We start from the raw sequence: 13,749 nt of genomic DNA on the forward strand, positions 1-13,749 counted from the left end.
GTAATGATCTGCAGTCTTTCATTACCCCTGACACTTCCTTGGCTTTAACACTCACAGGAGAGCAGTTTTGCAGCTGCTTCTCAGCTCCTGTTGTTTGCTGGCAGCTTCCAAACACTGCTCTGCCTCTGATGAATCTAACATACGTCAGCAGGCACGTGAGGTAGTATGTGGAGCAGCTGCTGCAGCATTTTGATAGCCACCATAAAGGAACTAAGGAGCTTAGATGTGTTGGAAAGAGCAAAGATTTCAGGTCAGCAACCTGACTCCCAAACTTCCAAAGGAGAGGTGAATGAGTTACATTAGTAGGTGTTTCATGGCTTGTAACTTCTGCTCTGCGTCACTCTCATGGTTACACATGTGGCTATATTTTAGGGAATGCAATACACAAACACCAACAGGCACTCAGCTAGCATCATTTGTTTAATAAAGTCTTTTCTGTTTTTAAAAAAGTTTACAAGACAGATGTGTTCCACATGATAAACGACTAGCGGCTGATCTTTTCTTTTAATAACTTAATCCATGCAGAAAGACTAGACTGCCTGACTTGGTGGTACGTAGCAGCTGAACAATATACCAAAATATACACAGATCTACATGCTGCCATGGAAACAGGTAGCACATGACACCATAGAGTGAGAATCAATATACAAGCCTGCTTGGATCATTTTCATAATTCAAGTGTAAGTTTAAGGAAAAACCCTGATTTATTTTTGAAATGGAGCTTATGTACTGAGAGTGAATGTTCTGCTACAATCTGCCTACAGTCACCCTTTATTCAGCAGTCATGTGAAAACACATACACAAAAATGTTACAAGTCCTTTTTACTACTGATACTACACATTAACAACTGAATCTGATAGCATTGCTTTGGTTGTTTCAATACAGAATGATACAGGTTTCTAATGTCTTAGTTCTGTTTTCCCATTTTCCATTCTTTTCCAAAATTGTTGAAGAGTGGCGCTGAGGTGAATGTTGGGTCTCTCTTCAAGAATCCAGTGTAGCTGTTGTATGAGAAACTGTGGAAGGCAAACAAACAGGAACATTACTACAGGTAGAGTAGAAATATAGTAGGATTAGAGAAAAGTATCTTTACTTATTGTCACAGCATGAAAATTAATTCTAGGTTACCAGTACATCACATTTTAGAAATGTTCAGCTCCCTAGAATTTCAAATGCTATTGGAAAGATCAGACTGACCAAAGCACTCTAGAAGACCTGCAACTCCTGCTAAAACATTCTTATTTCAACACACAGCCCAGAAACAGTGTAGGAAACCTTGTACCCCTGTAGCATAGCAGCAAGGCCAACAATTGCTGAGAAACAGTACATCCTCACTTTATTTCCTAAGAACACATCCTCCTTCCCAATGTCACTGCTCATCTCCAGTATTAAAACAGGAAGGTGCACCGAACATAAAGCCAAGGAGAGCAGCACTCGTGTGATTTCAGGTGTTGCATGATACAACAATCCACTTTTGACTGCAACTCAATTAATGAATGGAACCATTTCTCAACAGCCTTGAAGTTGCTCTTCATGAGGCCAGGGAAAAAAAGCCTGTGGACTTGAAAGTTTCTTTGATCCATTTTCCATTAGCATATTTCCAGAAATCTATTCAATGCCTTATGCAAATTCATTCATATTAATACCACACAGATAATATGAACTTCTTTAAAACAGAAATGTCTGTAAATCCCCCAATGTCTGACCAGTAGGGAAATTCATGGGGTTTAAAAAAAAAAAAACAAAAAACACTTTCCAAGCAATGCGTGATATTGAATTGTATAAATCGCAAGCCAGAGTGAACCCTAGGGATGGGAAAATGAGAGAAAGGTTAGACCTTAACTTTGCAAAGCTGTTAATAATTAAACTGCACAGCCAGCTCAGGGCTTCAGTGTGCAGATGAGGGAAATAATACTTTCTTGAGAGCTTGGACATGTTTGAAAGTTCAAAATCAGCAATGTAGCTATTGCAGGGGGGAAGGCAGGCAAAGAAATCTGTGTTCTGAAGACTTAAAACTGACTGGAGAGTATGATAAATAGAAATCTACATATGTAGATAATCCATGAAAAAGGATTCAGGTCTATAATCAGTCTAATTCAATTCACTCAGGTCCAGGCATGTCCTGCAGGTCAAGTGCCTGAAGTGAGAGGAAATCCCAGTTCTCATATCAAATTCAGGCAGCAAGTTTGGCTCTAAACACCTGGCCTAACGTTCTCATTAGATGGTGAAGGTATATGAAATAGCCTGTTATCAAGTCATCCTGGGAAAGAACAAACTGAGGAGGGAGGAGTAAGAACCATGATAGGAAGCTGCAGTTCTGGCCTGTCTCCAACCTCTGAAATTCTTTCTGCTTCCATTGCTGGGGACTACGTGTTGTTTGGGTATTACAAATGGTGGGGGCTGTTCCAGAGTGACCTGCCTGCTAGGTAAAGACAGGGAGAGAAACACAACCATGTATCTCTGCTCTGAAGAATACCAAACTGGATTGTGAGTTAAGTCACTGCTGTGTTTTAAGAGCAAAATTTTGTATTTCCTGAGTCAACCTGGAAACAGTCGTGGCTGGGCCAGACACAGATACATACCTCCAGCCAACCACACAGATGGGAAGGGGTTTTCACCCACTTCTACATTCTTGTGTGCTGACTGCTGATAGAAGTGGAGGTTACCTGCCAGCAAGATTAACAGAATTTCACCTTTCAGCACTTCTAATGCCCCTTTCTGCACGTGCTGCTTCAGTAAAGCACCGAGGGTTAGAGACTGCCAAGCAAGAGGACACAGCCTTACAGAGGAGTGGAAAAGCCAAACCTGATGCCTGCCTTGGGTGAGCTAAGGCTCTCTTTCTGAAGATACATCTCCTTCTGCTCCACTGCTTGCGCTGGGGTCATCCTTGTTACGGGGGGCATTTCTTTCTCTACTCGACTCAGAGGGCACCTTGGTTCTGGTCTTCTCTTTTCTTTGTTGCTGCTTTTCAAGTTTTGTCAGCTATGCACAAAGTAAGAAGAATGAGAAAACACCTCATGGAATTAAATAATTTCAGGATATTATTTCTGAAAAATTGTGAATGTGAGCATTTGTATAAAACTTTCAAATCCAATTCACACACCAATACATATATCAATAAAAGAGAAAAGAAAAAAAAAGTCCAAGGCTTAGATTTTTCAGATGTTTGAAGACTGTAAATTATCACACACTAACATAATCACCCTGAGTACAAAAGAGAAGTGCATATATACAAAGGCCTACCCTCTGCTTTTCAGAGTTCCTTCTCCACTCAACACAACCTACAAACACGGAAAAGAATAAAACACAAGGACCATAAGGGGGAGCTGGATTCCACCAAACTTCTGTTTTGGGTCTTAAGTGGTAGTTTTGTAGTGTCAAAGTTGCTGACCACAGATATACCAAGTTAGGCCATCCAGCACACAATAATAAATTTATTTTATTCTTTATTCAGAGGAAGAGATACGTAAGTCTTAGCATCACCTAAAATATAGAACAACAATTTCGACTCTGCTTGGAGAAAACCCTTGGCTAACACTGCCTTGCCACCTCTCAGTAGAACTGCTTCCAATGTTACTAAGAGTCAAACTAAGTTGCACACAGCTGTCACTCCTACATCTCTTTCTCATTTTTCAGAGAAGCAGGACACAGTAAGTTTTGGGGACACTACATATTGAGAGCTATTTAAATCACTACACTTTGTCCAGTTTATCCATTTGGATAATTTCTGTAATCTACTAATTTTCTCTACTGCTTCCACAATTTCCCCAAGATAAAGCATACTAGTCATAAATCATAATTTCATGCCAGAAGATCTGAGATGAAACTTTCATAGAATAAAATAAACGAGATTATGTGTGTCAGTTATGAATTAGACAGGCTCATGGAAGAGGCATACAAAGATATAAATCTGAGCTCTAAGTCAGTAAAAGCTAACAGTGCAGACTGCAGAGCCCTGGGAGGATGCACAGCATCCCCTTGTACCTTATCGCACATATACACTCTCCTTGAATACATGGACTTCTAGCCTAACAGAGAATATTCTTAGCTGGCTATTTCAAAACTAAAAATAGTTTTATTTTTGCTATGTGAAATGACAGAGTATGATGTATCTGTTTCTCTGGCATGATCCAGTCCTCAAGTCACGTGCACACATGTAACAATGTGTTGAGCGTGATACAGGCAATATTTTAACTCCCACATCTGACAACATGCACACTACTCCTCTGCCAGCAGGCCTATACAAATAGCACATTGATGTTAAAGGTAATCAAGAAAGTGAGCACATCTGAAGGAAAGGAAACAAAAGTTTGTGAGCCTCTAGTATTAAACGTACTCAACCTTAACTAATGGTAGTCCCATGGTCTCTATGCAGTTGGGTTTTATTTCTGAAAATAGTATTGGGGTCATCCAGCTGCTGAAATCAGAATAGGGGTTTCAATTATCTTGATGGTACAGAAATGTACTGGAAGGGGGAAGGCACACTATATTAGCTGCAGGGTGCAGAGACCCAAAAGCACAGTTCCTAGCTTTCAAAACACAGATTCCTACACATTTAAATAACTACATGAGCAGGTAGTAAATATTCATCATTCCTTAGTGGCCCTCAACCTAGCAGTCAGCAACTGCAAAGAGCCCCCCAACACAAGTCAAACCACAGTCAAACCTGCTGCAACAAACCTATAAGCAGCTGTTGCAATATGTACTTTTACTGCAGCATTGAGGCTCCAAGCAGTAACCTTTTTTCTACAATAATGATGCGGAAAAAAATTTCTGTTACCTCATAGTTCTGTAACTTATAATCCATGAAGCCTCATTGTTTCTGTAAATGTGATTACTGAATTACATGATATCCCCTCTTCTCTAAGTAATGTTTCTTATTACTTGAAAGAAGAAAAAGCCTAAGACAGGTGACATCGATAGTGCAAATTGAGTTGCCTTTATCTTTAAAAAAGCTGTGAACTAACCAAATAAAGCTAACCCCAGATTGTCAAAACATGGAAAACCAGTAGTGTATTCATACTGTGAACCTTGTGTTATGCATACAGAATTCACATCCATAATGTATTTGTTCATATATAATTTACATATAGAGGCAGAACTGAACATTTTCCAATGTGGTCTTGAGGGCAAAAAGCATTCTCACTAAGACTTCTGAAGTCTATATAGTTATATAGAGAGTTTTATAAACAATATATATACACATATAGTCTGATTTACAAGGGGCCATATTCTCTGTTGAAATAAGAGTAGTAAGCATATCCTAGAGTAATCAGCATGCAACAGATGGTCTCCAAAGTTGGTGTGTGTATTTATCACGAAGGACCTCATAAGTTACCCAATTCTGCAACTAATTAGTTGAATTGAAAACAGTGAAGTGCAGAGGGCAAACAAAACAGCAGATATACAGTGATAAAGCCAGATCTACGTTCACACCTAGCTCTGTAGCAGAACCAAAGCTCTACTCATGACTACTCCACTACCTCTCTTACTCAGAGGTCAACATCTCTAACAGATGGAGAAAAAACAGGAGCAAGCACAACCTTGGAATATTTAGAACAACTCCCTGGCTGGCATGATCTGACAGCAGTATTCACCCGGCTCAAAGCAAAATGACAGAACAAGCTCATTTAGACGAGGTGAGGGGATAATTTGACAAACTGTGTTAATCCATGTCTCCTATGAACAGGATTTACTTTTTTTTTTTTAATTATAACAAAGTTCATTTATTAACTGCTTCATCCATCTAAAATTCAAATAATACTGTTTGTACCTATGTGTGTACCTAGGGACATAAGCACACGCATGTGTGCTCTCCAATCTGTGCATACACAGGTTCAGACACAAAGATTAAAATGCACTTCTTTGTACTCAAAATATACACTCTTATTATTACACGGGCAACAAAAGAATTACACATCTCCTAAATTTTTTATTTCTGTGCTTATAAGGTGCTTGAGTAATTCAAATGGAAGTGTTACAGCAGTACACTCCACCACTAAAGACCTGCCAGTGAGTTGAAAAAAGTGACAACAGTTAACTTTGTCATATTACAGACTTCAGACACACGTCTGGTTCAGAACAACATATCTTTATTTGGACAACTGGCCCAAGCCAGAGTTGACCTATAGATGAATCCTGTATATTTTATAACTGAAAGCCATTGTGCTAGTAGGTATTGTACTAAGTTATAACAACCCACTTATGCTGATGTAAAAAGTGCTAAAGCATTGAAATACTGAAGCCTGAACAACAGGCCCCAAGCCAAAGCTGTTTAGTGTGTAATCATTAACGAAGTATGTAAACTCGCTAGTGAAAGAGGCAGCTTAGACAAAATATAATCAGTAGTGAGGAGAGAATGTATCCAACTTCCCTTGTTTAGCCTTGTTCAAGGCTGAGAACCCAAGTATCTGGCCTTGTTAGAAACTCCCTTGGTTTCCCCCTCTGAGCCCTGGCCAGGCTTTGGGTGGAATCCAACAGGAGAATGAAACCAGAAATTTTCTGCTCAAAACAAAGGTGCCAGCTGTTCTGGCTTGCTGATTTGGGGGTGTATAAGGCTGGACCCGCTCACAGTGACTTTGGACGCCTCAGCTACGGGTGGACGCACCGCGTAGGATTTCCCCCTTGCCGGGACGGGCTCTCCAAACCCTCGCTGTAACCGGGGCTGCCCAGCATCTGCGGGTCTGGATGGTGGTAACGTGTGCAAGTGGTGATGGATCTTTCCTAATCTCCATTCTCTCTCTCATGTAGTAATGATTTAATGCATTACCCTGTTTTGTTTTTTGCTGTTTGCTGCTTTAAGTGCACTATTCTGCTTTTTCTTACTGTGTGTTTTCTGTATTACACTGTTAACACTAGTAAAATACGCCTGCTCTTTTCACTCTGGTGTCTGAGTTTAATTGGTATCCTTAATCAGCAGAACACATAGAAGCACAGAGTGCGTTCCATACTCATTGTCTCATCTACACAAATATTATGAGCTGTGGCGGCTACTGCTTTATGATGTTTGCTGGCTAGCTGTGGACATGGGGCACCTGTACAGACAGTGTCTAACTCAGCTTTACATCTATAAAATTAATTCTTTTCTGAGACATCCTGGAAGGCTCCTAAGGATTCAAAGTGTGGGCATCTTACAGCAGAAGCAACACTGTCTCACAGCAAAAGTACTGTGTCTGCCTAAGATGTAAAGCTGGGCTTACTTACATATGCACAAACACTGAAATATTCACATTTATAACACAAGACCAGACATCCTGCACACTGAGCTATGACATGCTGCATCTAGGCAAAAATTTGTGCATAGGATTAGAAACAATGCCCCTCAATCCATTAAGATAGTCTTAACTATGGACATAACAGGAGTAAGTAAGCCTGAAAACTCACTTGGAAAATAATGTGAACCTGTACCTGTCAATCCATCTCAAGCCACAATACCCTGGAATCACTGTGTGTTATGAATTTGGCCAGAGCCAAAACCCACAAACCAACTGGCTCTTCAGAAGAAGTACTTTATGGTCCCTTGTGAGCAGCCAAAATCTGTGCTTTGGGGATTAATACCTGGTCTGACCCAACTGCTGCATTTTTGAATCATGAAAGACGTCAGGAAAGTGGTGAAGCATCTCAAACATCTCAAGTGTTTAAGACCATCTCTATCATGACCATAGACAAAAAGGCAAGAGTCCTCAGTCCACAGAAGGCAACTTTTCTTTTCTCCCATTATAATACAGATATTTTACATTGCTGAGACACCACCAATTAACTAACAATCTCCAACTATGTGGACATTGCTTCATCCCCAACAGACTGACCAACCTACAGAGTAATAGTTTTGAAAAAGATCAAAATTTACATTTGGTTTGACAGGTGCTTTGACAAATTCTAACCTAATGCTATTTAGTAGTACACCACAGACATGAAATTCTAGAAATTTAATAATTACAGTGGAAAGCTAGACTGCACTGTGAAAGAAGATTTCATTGAGGCAGAAATGTCTGCCACTATTGTCAGCTGTAATACTGTGTTACATCACTTTTGCAATTTGCTGTAGCAAAAATATGCTAAAAACCTGGCACAGCAAGTTCCCTACTTGAAAATGCTAATAATTCTGCAGGTTGTTTGTTTTGTTGATCTCCCACATTCAGAAATGCCTTAAGCACCAGCCTTCCTTGAAGTTCTACCTCCTTGAATACAGAAACATACCCAGTGTTTTCCTTCTTCTCTGTGATCAGTGTGTACACGGAGGTTGTTTGCACGGCTCTAGAGACAGCTTTTCCTTTTGCAATAGCCATGAATAACACCAGAAAGAAGCAAATGACACCAGCAAAAGAATTATTTTGTTAGAAGTCTGCCAGAAAATCAGTAGCAGTGTTCATGTTTCTGGAACCTCAAACCACAAGAAGATCTGCAGATGTATCTTTTAAATTTCAGTAGTGGTTTACCAAGCTACTACACTTTCAAATCTAAAAAAAAAAAAAAAAAAAAAAAAAATCACAACAGCTTTAAAGACAGGGTATGTATTTCAGGAAAAGACCAATCCTTTAAACTGCCCCGGGCATTACAAATGTAGTAGTTTAATACTAATACCTAATACTAAGCAAATGATAGCACTGAGATAAAATTATTATCAGAGGTCTACTGCAACGTAAGAAGGGTAGTCTTCACAATCTGTTAAGGAGATGGTGATCGTCTGATTTTTTCCTTTTCCTTTCCACATATCTATACCTTAGAATCACAATCAAAATGTTATTAGGAGCTTTTTTATCTCTGAGAAGAGGACACAGTCCTTTCGGCCAACGAGCAGCTCATGCAAGAAATTCAATACTTCATTTTGTTCCTAGAAGATACGTGAGCAGCACACAATGAAGTTACACTATATGGGCCCAAAGTCTGAGGCAAGAAAAGTACTACCAGGCCTTCAGTTAGCCTGGTCTAACTGGCTGCCCAGGGTCTTGGAAAAATTCCCTAGCCAAGCAGTTTATCAGCCACATGGCTTCCCCACTCATTTTCCTCAACCACTCTTTACCATCATTTAACCAGCTGAGCTCCTTTTGGTTCATTTTCCTCAGCAAAACTTAAATATAAGCAAATGAACTCATAGGTTTTGGATTTGTTTCTTCAAAGTAAGCTCAAAAACAGTGGAAGTGGAAGAGAAACATCAAAGCTGGCAACAGGGCATCTAGAAAAAATACCAGCTGATGGTGTCAAGGAGAGGATTGTAGTTTATTTCTCATACTGGTACATATGTTCACATGGGAAGGAAGAAAAATTAGGTGACAAAAAACAAATTCAAATACAATGGGAAAATCCATTCACTGCAGACAGGCCCTCACTGTACAGTCATTTACCATTATTTATTAAGTTAAATATTTTTCACCAGCTGTGTCAGGACTGTGCTACTGATTACACAATTTCAAGAGATCCTCTACCCCTCCCTAAAATGAAAATGAAAGCTGAAGCAACACCATACTTGGTGAACTGAGAATACCTTCAGCTACATTATATTAAAGTGTTCTAACTGGAAAGTGATATAGAAGTTAAATACTAGATTTGGGTTTTCTCCACATTCAGAAGAGAAATCACTTTTGGCTACACTGTTATGAGGAATTTTTTAATGCATAAATAACAGAATATTTATGTGGAATTTATTTAATGGATCTTCTATACAGATCCTCCTGACATTAAAAATGTAAGTTACTTAAATGTCAGTCTTGAGAAGTTCCTCTCATTTAAAACACTGACATTTGCAAGGGGCACTATGTTATTAGTTACTCTTCATATCAACATGTGCGTGCTTGCTTTACCATACTGATACAGGCAGGTTCAGTAACAAGGATTTGCTTCAATGCTTTCACTCTTCTTATCCCTTCCACTACAGTGTCCAGTTCCAATATATGGTTTAAAATACAATGTAGTTTATTTTCTTCTGGACAGTAATGGAAAAAACAGGCCCATAGAATTCAGTGTGCAAGTAGAATATATGCATTATATACTGAAACTGCTATGACACTTCCCTAGCAGAAATAAAGTGCACAGAGTATTTCCAATCTGCATTCCATAATTATTCATAATGCTTTCAAAGTTCAAGGGGCTTTTTTTGAGTTGTCACCGTCTCATCTCCCCAAGCACTCTAAAACCTCTTCCTGCTCCATTTCTGTCTAGTTGCTTCTACTAGCTACAAATTCCTACAAAAAAATACAAAGTACATCTCCTTCACCTTCCCCAAAACAGGATACAGATGTACAAAGTATTCTGAGCATAGCTAAACTAATCTCAGCAATGATCACAACAAAGTTCATCAAGACAGCACAGAAATTTGCTACACTCTTAGCACTGACCTCTAATTATCCAAATGGATCCATGTAAGTTCGAAAGGAATTATCCAAAATTGCTTCAACCATTAAGTCTGGAAACCACAATGCTTGTCATTTGTACTAGAACATTGGGAAAAATACTTCTGATTTCTGCATCACAGCCAAGTGTGAAGAGAAATACTTGATCTACTTTCACTCTCAAAGACTATGTAGGAAATGTAGCCACTATTATTGAACTCAGAACAGAAACACCACATGCTCACATTGACCTTCTCCCACTGTATGCCTTTTGGTTTTCACATTTCTTATCCAGTTTCTAATCTGTGGCTTTATTTTGCCTTTCAGGCAAATTTCTTGTACATCAGATTTACCAGAAAGGTGCCTTAAGAGCTCAATTAAATGCCAGATATTTTTTTCTTTTTCTATTATTCCATTCACATATCCAAAATTTAAAAAAAAAAAATCAAAAGTCTTCAGAAAAGGCCCAACAATCATTAACTACTGCTGGTGTAAGAATCCTCTGAATCATTTCATACTTTCAAATCATTTCCTTACTATTAAATCAGACAACAATGAAACTGAACAGTTCACAACAAATTGAACTGTAGTAGCTTCCCCTGCTTACTAGGGTTTCACAAACAACAGGAATATTCTCTTTTTATACATATATACACACACAGATATATTTGCTGTATGAGGACATTTTTTGATTAATTTTTTTATTAATTCTGTGATTTATTTATACCTCTCTAGCACAAGGAATATAAAAATGTTTCAATTAATTAATCCAAGCATATTTTTACTAATTACATTGCTAAGGAATTATAATGATATGATTACCAATTACAACTACAGACAATCACTCAGAAAAAGAGGTATTTCACTGTCACATCCAATTACATAAGAGCTATTCATCAGCAATTATTTGTCTAATATCTTCCTGTTAATATCACATTAAACACTGCAGGATGGTTTATTTATTTCTTCTTGCTAAAGCAGAAAGCAAAATGATAAAAAACACACCATTTCTAAGCCTTAGTTCCCATGCTACAACCACATCAGACTGTATAACAGCAGAAAAAAAAAAGCAACAGGCATGGAAAAGGAAAGAGAATGACAAATTTAAATTGGTTCTTCCTCATCACACGTCTTGCACGATGGGTGAGAGATGATGGCACACATGTCAAACAGTATCAGGAAAGCATGCTTAAGAGTGTCAGAAACAGCAGTGCCTCCAACTGTTTGTGTGAAAATTCCAATATGAGCTAGAAAAGATATCCAGTAACAGTTAAAAGAGATGCCAATTTTTGAGTAAATGGGGTTCTTTGAAACATGGCATAGATTAAATTCTCTGTACATCCAAAGCACACACGGCTGGATTGCTTTATCAGTGACTGTACCACTAAGAGCTCATCCATTTCCGTGATGAACAGGAATCTCCCAACATCAGGACATGCAATGAGCTGGAATTCAGGGCGGCTCATGAAATGTGTGTGTGACAGTGCAGAAGGCAGGCAAATAAACTTACATTATGCCTACTCTCACATGCGGACTGTCCGGTACCCACTCTGATAGCCTATACAAGGACTCTGTTCTCCTTTTCATAGGGTCCAGGCACAGACTCAGTAAGAAGATACTTGGTGTAATTTTACCTTAGGACAAGTGACAGTGCTCTAAGCACATCCCGCACAAGAAGCCTCATCTTTGCTTGATGAAATGAGATTTAAGGAGGAAAGGAAGTCAATCAGCAAGCGAGACTGAAGCAGAATCAGACTTTCATATTAAACAAAGATTTCATGCCAATAAAAGTTTGAAAACCAGCATCCTTCCCAGTCTTCAGCCCAGGCTGTGGTGACCAGGAAAGTGTCAGACAGAAAAAGCAGGCAGTCTTGAACTGTGAGGGCAAAATCCTTAACAAGCCAACCTTCCCCAAGAAAGAGATGGAACCTTGCAGAATCCTGCACACCTTGGTGATTCCTCCTGGATTATTGTATACCTGCAAGTGTGACAGCAGGGGTAAAAGCTCTCTCAGTGACTTCCATTTCAGTCAAAAACTGCACCGTGCCATCCTTCAGTGATCCACCTACCCTTACTCCAATGATTCCCACTGACTGCTTGAGCAAAAAAAAAACCGGTAACCAGTTTTTCCTCTACAGACCAAGACACCGTGGGGCTCCATCTCACAGTCACAGGCAGCAGGACACAATGCTTCCATCCACTCTGCCACTAATGCCCTCAACTGCAGCCTACAATAAATGCTGCTACACAAAGGATATGGCCACCTTCACCTGAGACAGAGCCATGCAAGAGCATGGAGAATTTGTGCAGTAAACATTGCTTGGTGGCAGGGAGAGAACGTGTCCTCTCCTATTCCACAAAGAACTGGAGTGGCAAAAGCAGAAGGTTGATACTACTACATGTACCACAACTAAACCTCAGCCTTAACAAGTCTATACTATAAACATGGCACCTAAAAACAGTAGGCCATAACTCTCTTGAGGGTTAATGAACAGTTCGAAGGGGACATGAAAACACTCTGTTTCTCTGCTATCCAGCTTTTTGCAGACTATTTCCCAGACAAATCAAGCAGCAGCTTAATTCTTCCAAGAAGGGAGGGATAGGAGTGCTTACATCTACAAGTAATTCTCACTACAGAGCTGCTGCTGCTAATTACGCATGATTTGGGCTGAGAACTCTTTGTGCTAAAGCTGTGAGGGTACAGAAATAAAGACCAGGATCAGACATAGTTCTTTCAGGGGCTAAAACAACACAAAAAGATACAGAACAGAATTTGTAGGCAGAACAAAACTGACTCCAAACCAAGATACCCTAGCTATTTAAGGCGTTAAGAGATGCTTCTTTAGGTTTTCCCACGGTCTTTTCCCAGTAGGTTCCAAATGCCTTTAGAGTGATATTTTGAGATATGCAGAATTTCCAGGAGATGTGTAATTCCCACCAATTACAGTCACCAGTTGCACTGCAGTTATCACAGAACCTATAAGCAGGCTGTAAAAGAGGACATATAAACATACATGGCTGCCTAAAAACCCCAAAAGTTTGACTTTTAATTCAGGAGAGTGATGGTCAGATGGCAACTCAAGGACAGACCCAATCAGCAAATAATTTTATCTTTCTGGTCAACTGGTCAGGTAATTTGGTAGGATCACTGTACATGGGACAAACTGCAGCTAGAATAGAGTTCCAGTTGGAAGGGACCTACAACGATCATCTCGTCCAACTGCCTGACCGCTTTAGGGCTGACCCAAAGTTTAAGCATGTTATTAAGACCATTGCCCAAATGCGTCTTAAACACTGACAGGCTTGGGCATCAACCACCTCTCTAGGAAGCCTGTCCCAGTGTTTGACCCCATCCCGGTGAAGAAATGCTTCCTGATGTTGTCTCAACCTCCCCTGGTGCAGCTGTGAACCAGTCCCATG

The 13,749-nt window shown here is 39.6% G+C and overlaps 1 protein-coding gene across 2 annotated transcripts in view; it reads right to left on the minus strand.

Moving 5' to 3' along the window:
* Positions 1 to 217: 217 nt before the first annotated feature.
* DTD1 (D-aminoacyl-tRNA deacylase 1) overlaps positions 218 to 13,749 on the minus strand; it is a 32,343-nt gene continuing 18,811 nt past the window's right edge. Inside the window, exons 5-6 of one of the 2 annotated variants that reach the window (XM_074926574.1) lie at positions 2,818 to 2,983; positions 218 to 1,017 (exon numbers count right to left, since the gene is read on the minus strand). In XM_074926574.1, coding sequence (XP_074782675.1) covers positions 2,828 to 2,983 — 156 coding nt within the window. In that variant the 3' untranslated portion in view covers positions 218 to 1,017; positions 2,818 to 2,827. Of the gene's footprint in view, positions 1,018 to 2,806; positions 2,984 to 13,749 lie in introns of both variants that reach the window. The other variant, XM_074926569.1, reaches the window with a different exon arrangement.

Source organism: Athene noctua, chromosome 1 (genome assembly GCF_965140245.1).
Source record: "Athene noctua chromosome 1, bAthNoc1.hap1.1, whole genome shotgun sequence".
Lineage (NCBI taxonomy): Eukaryota > Metazoa > Chordata > Aves > Strigiformes > Strigidae > Athene > Athene noctua.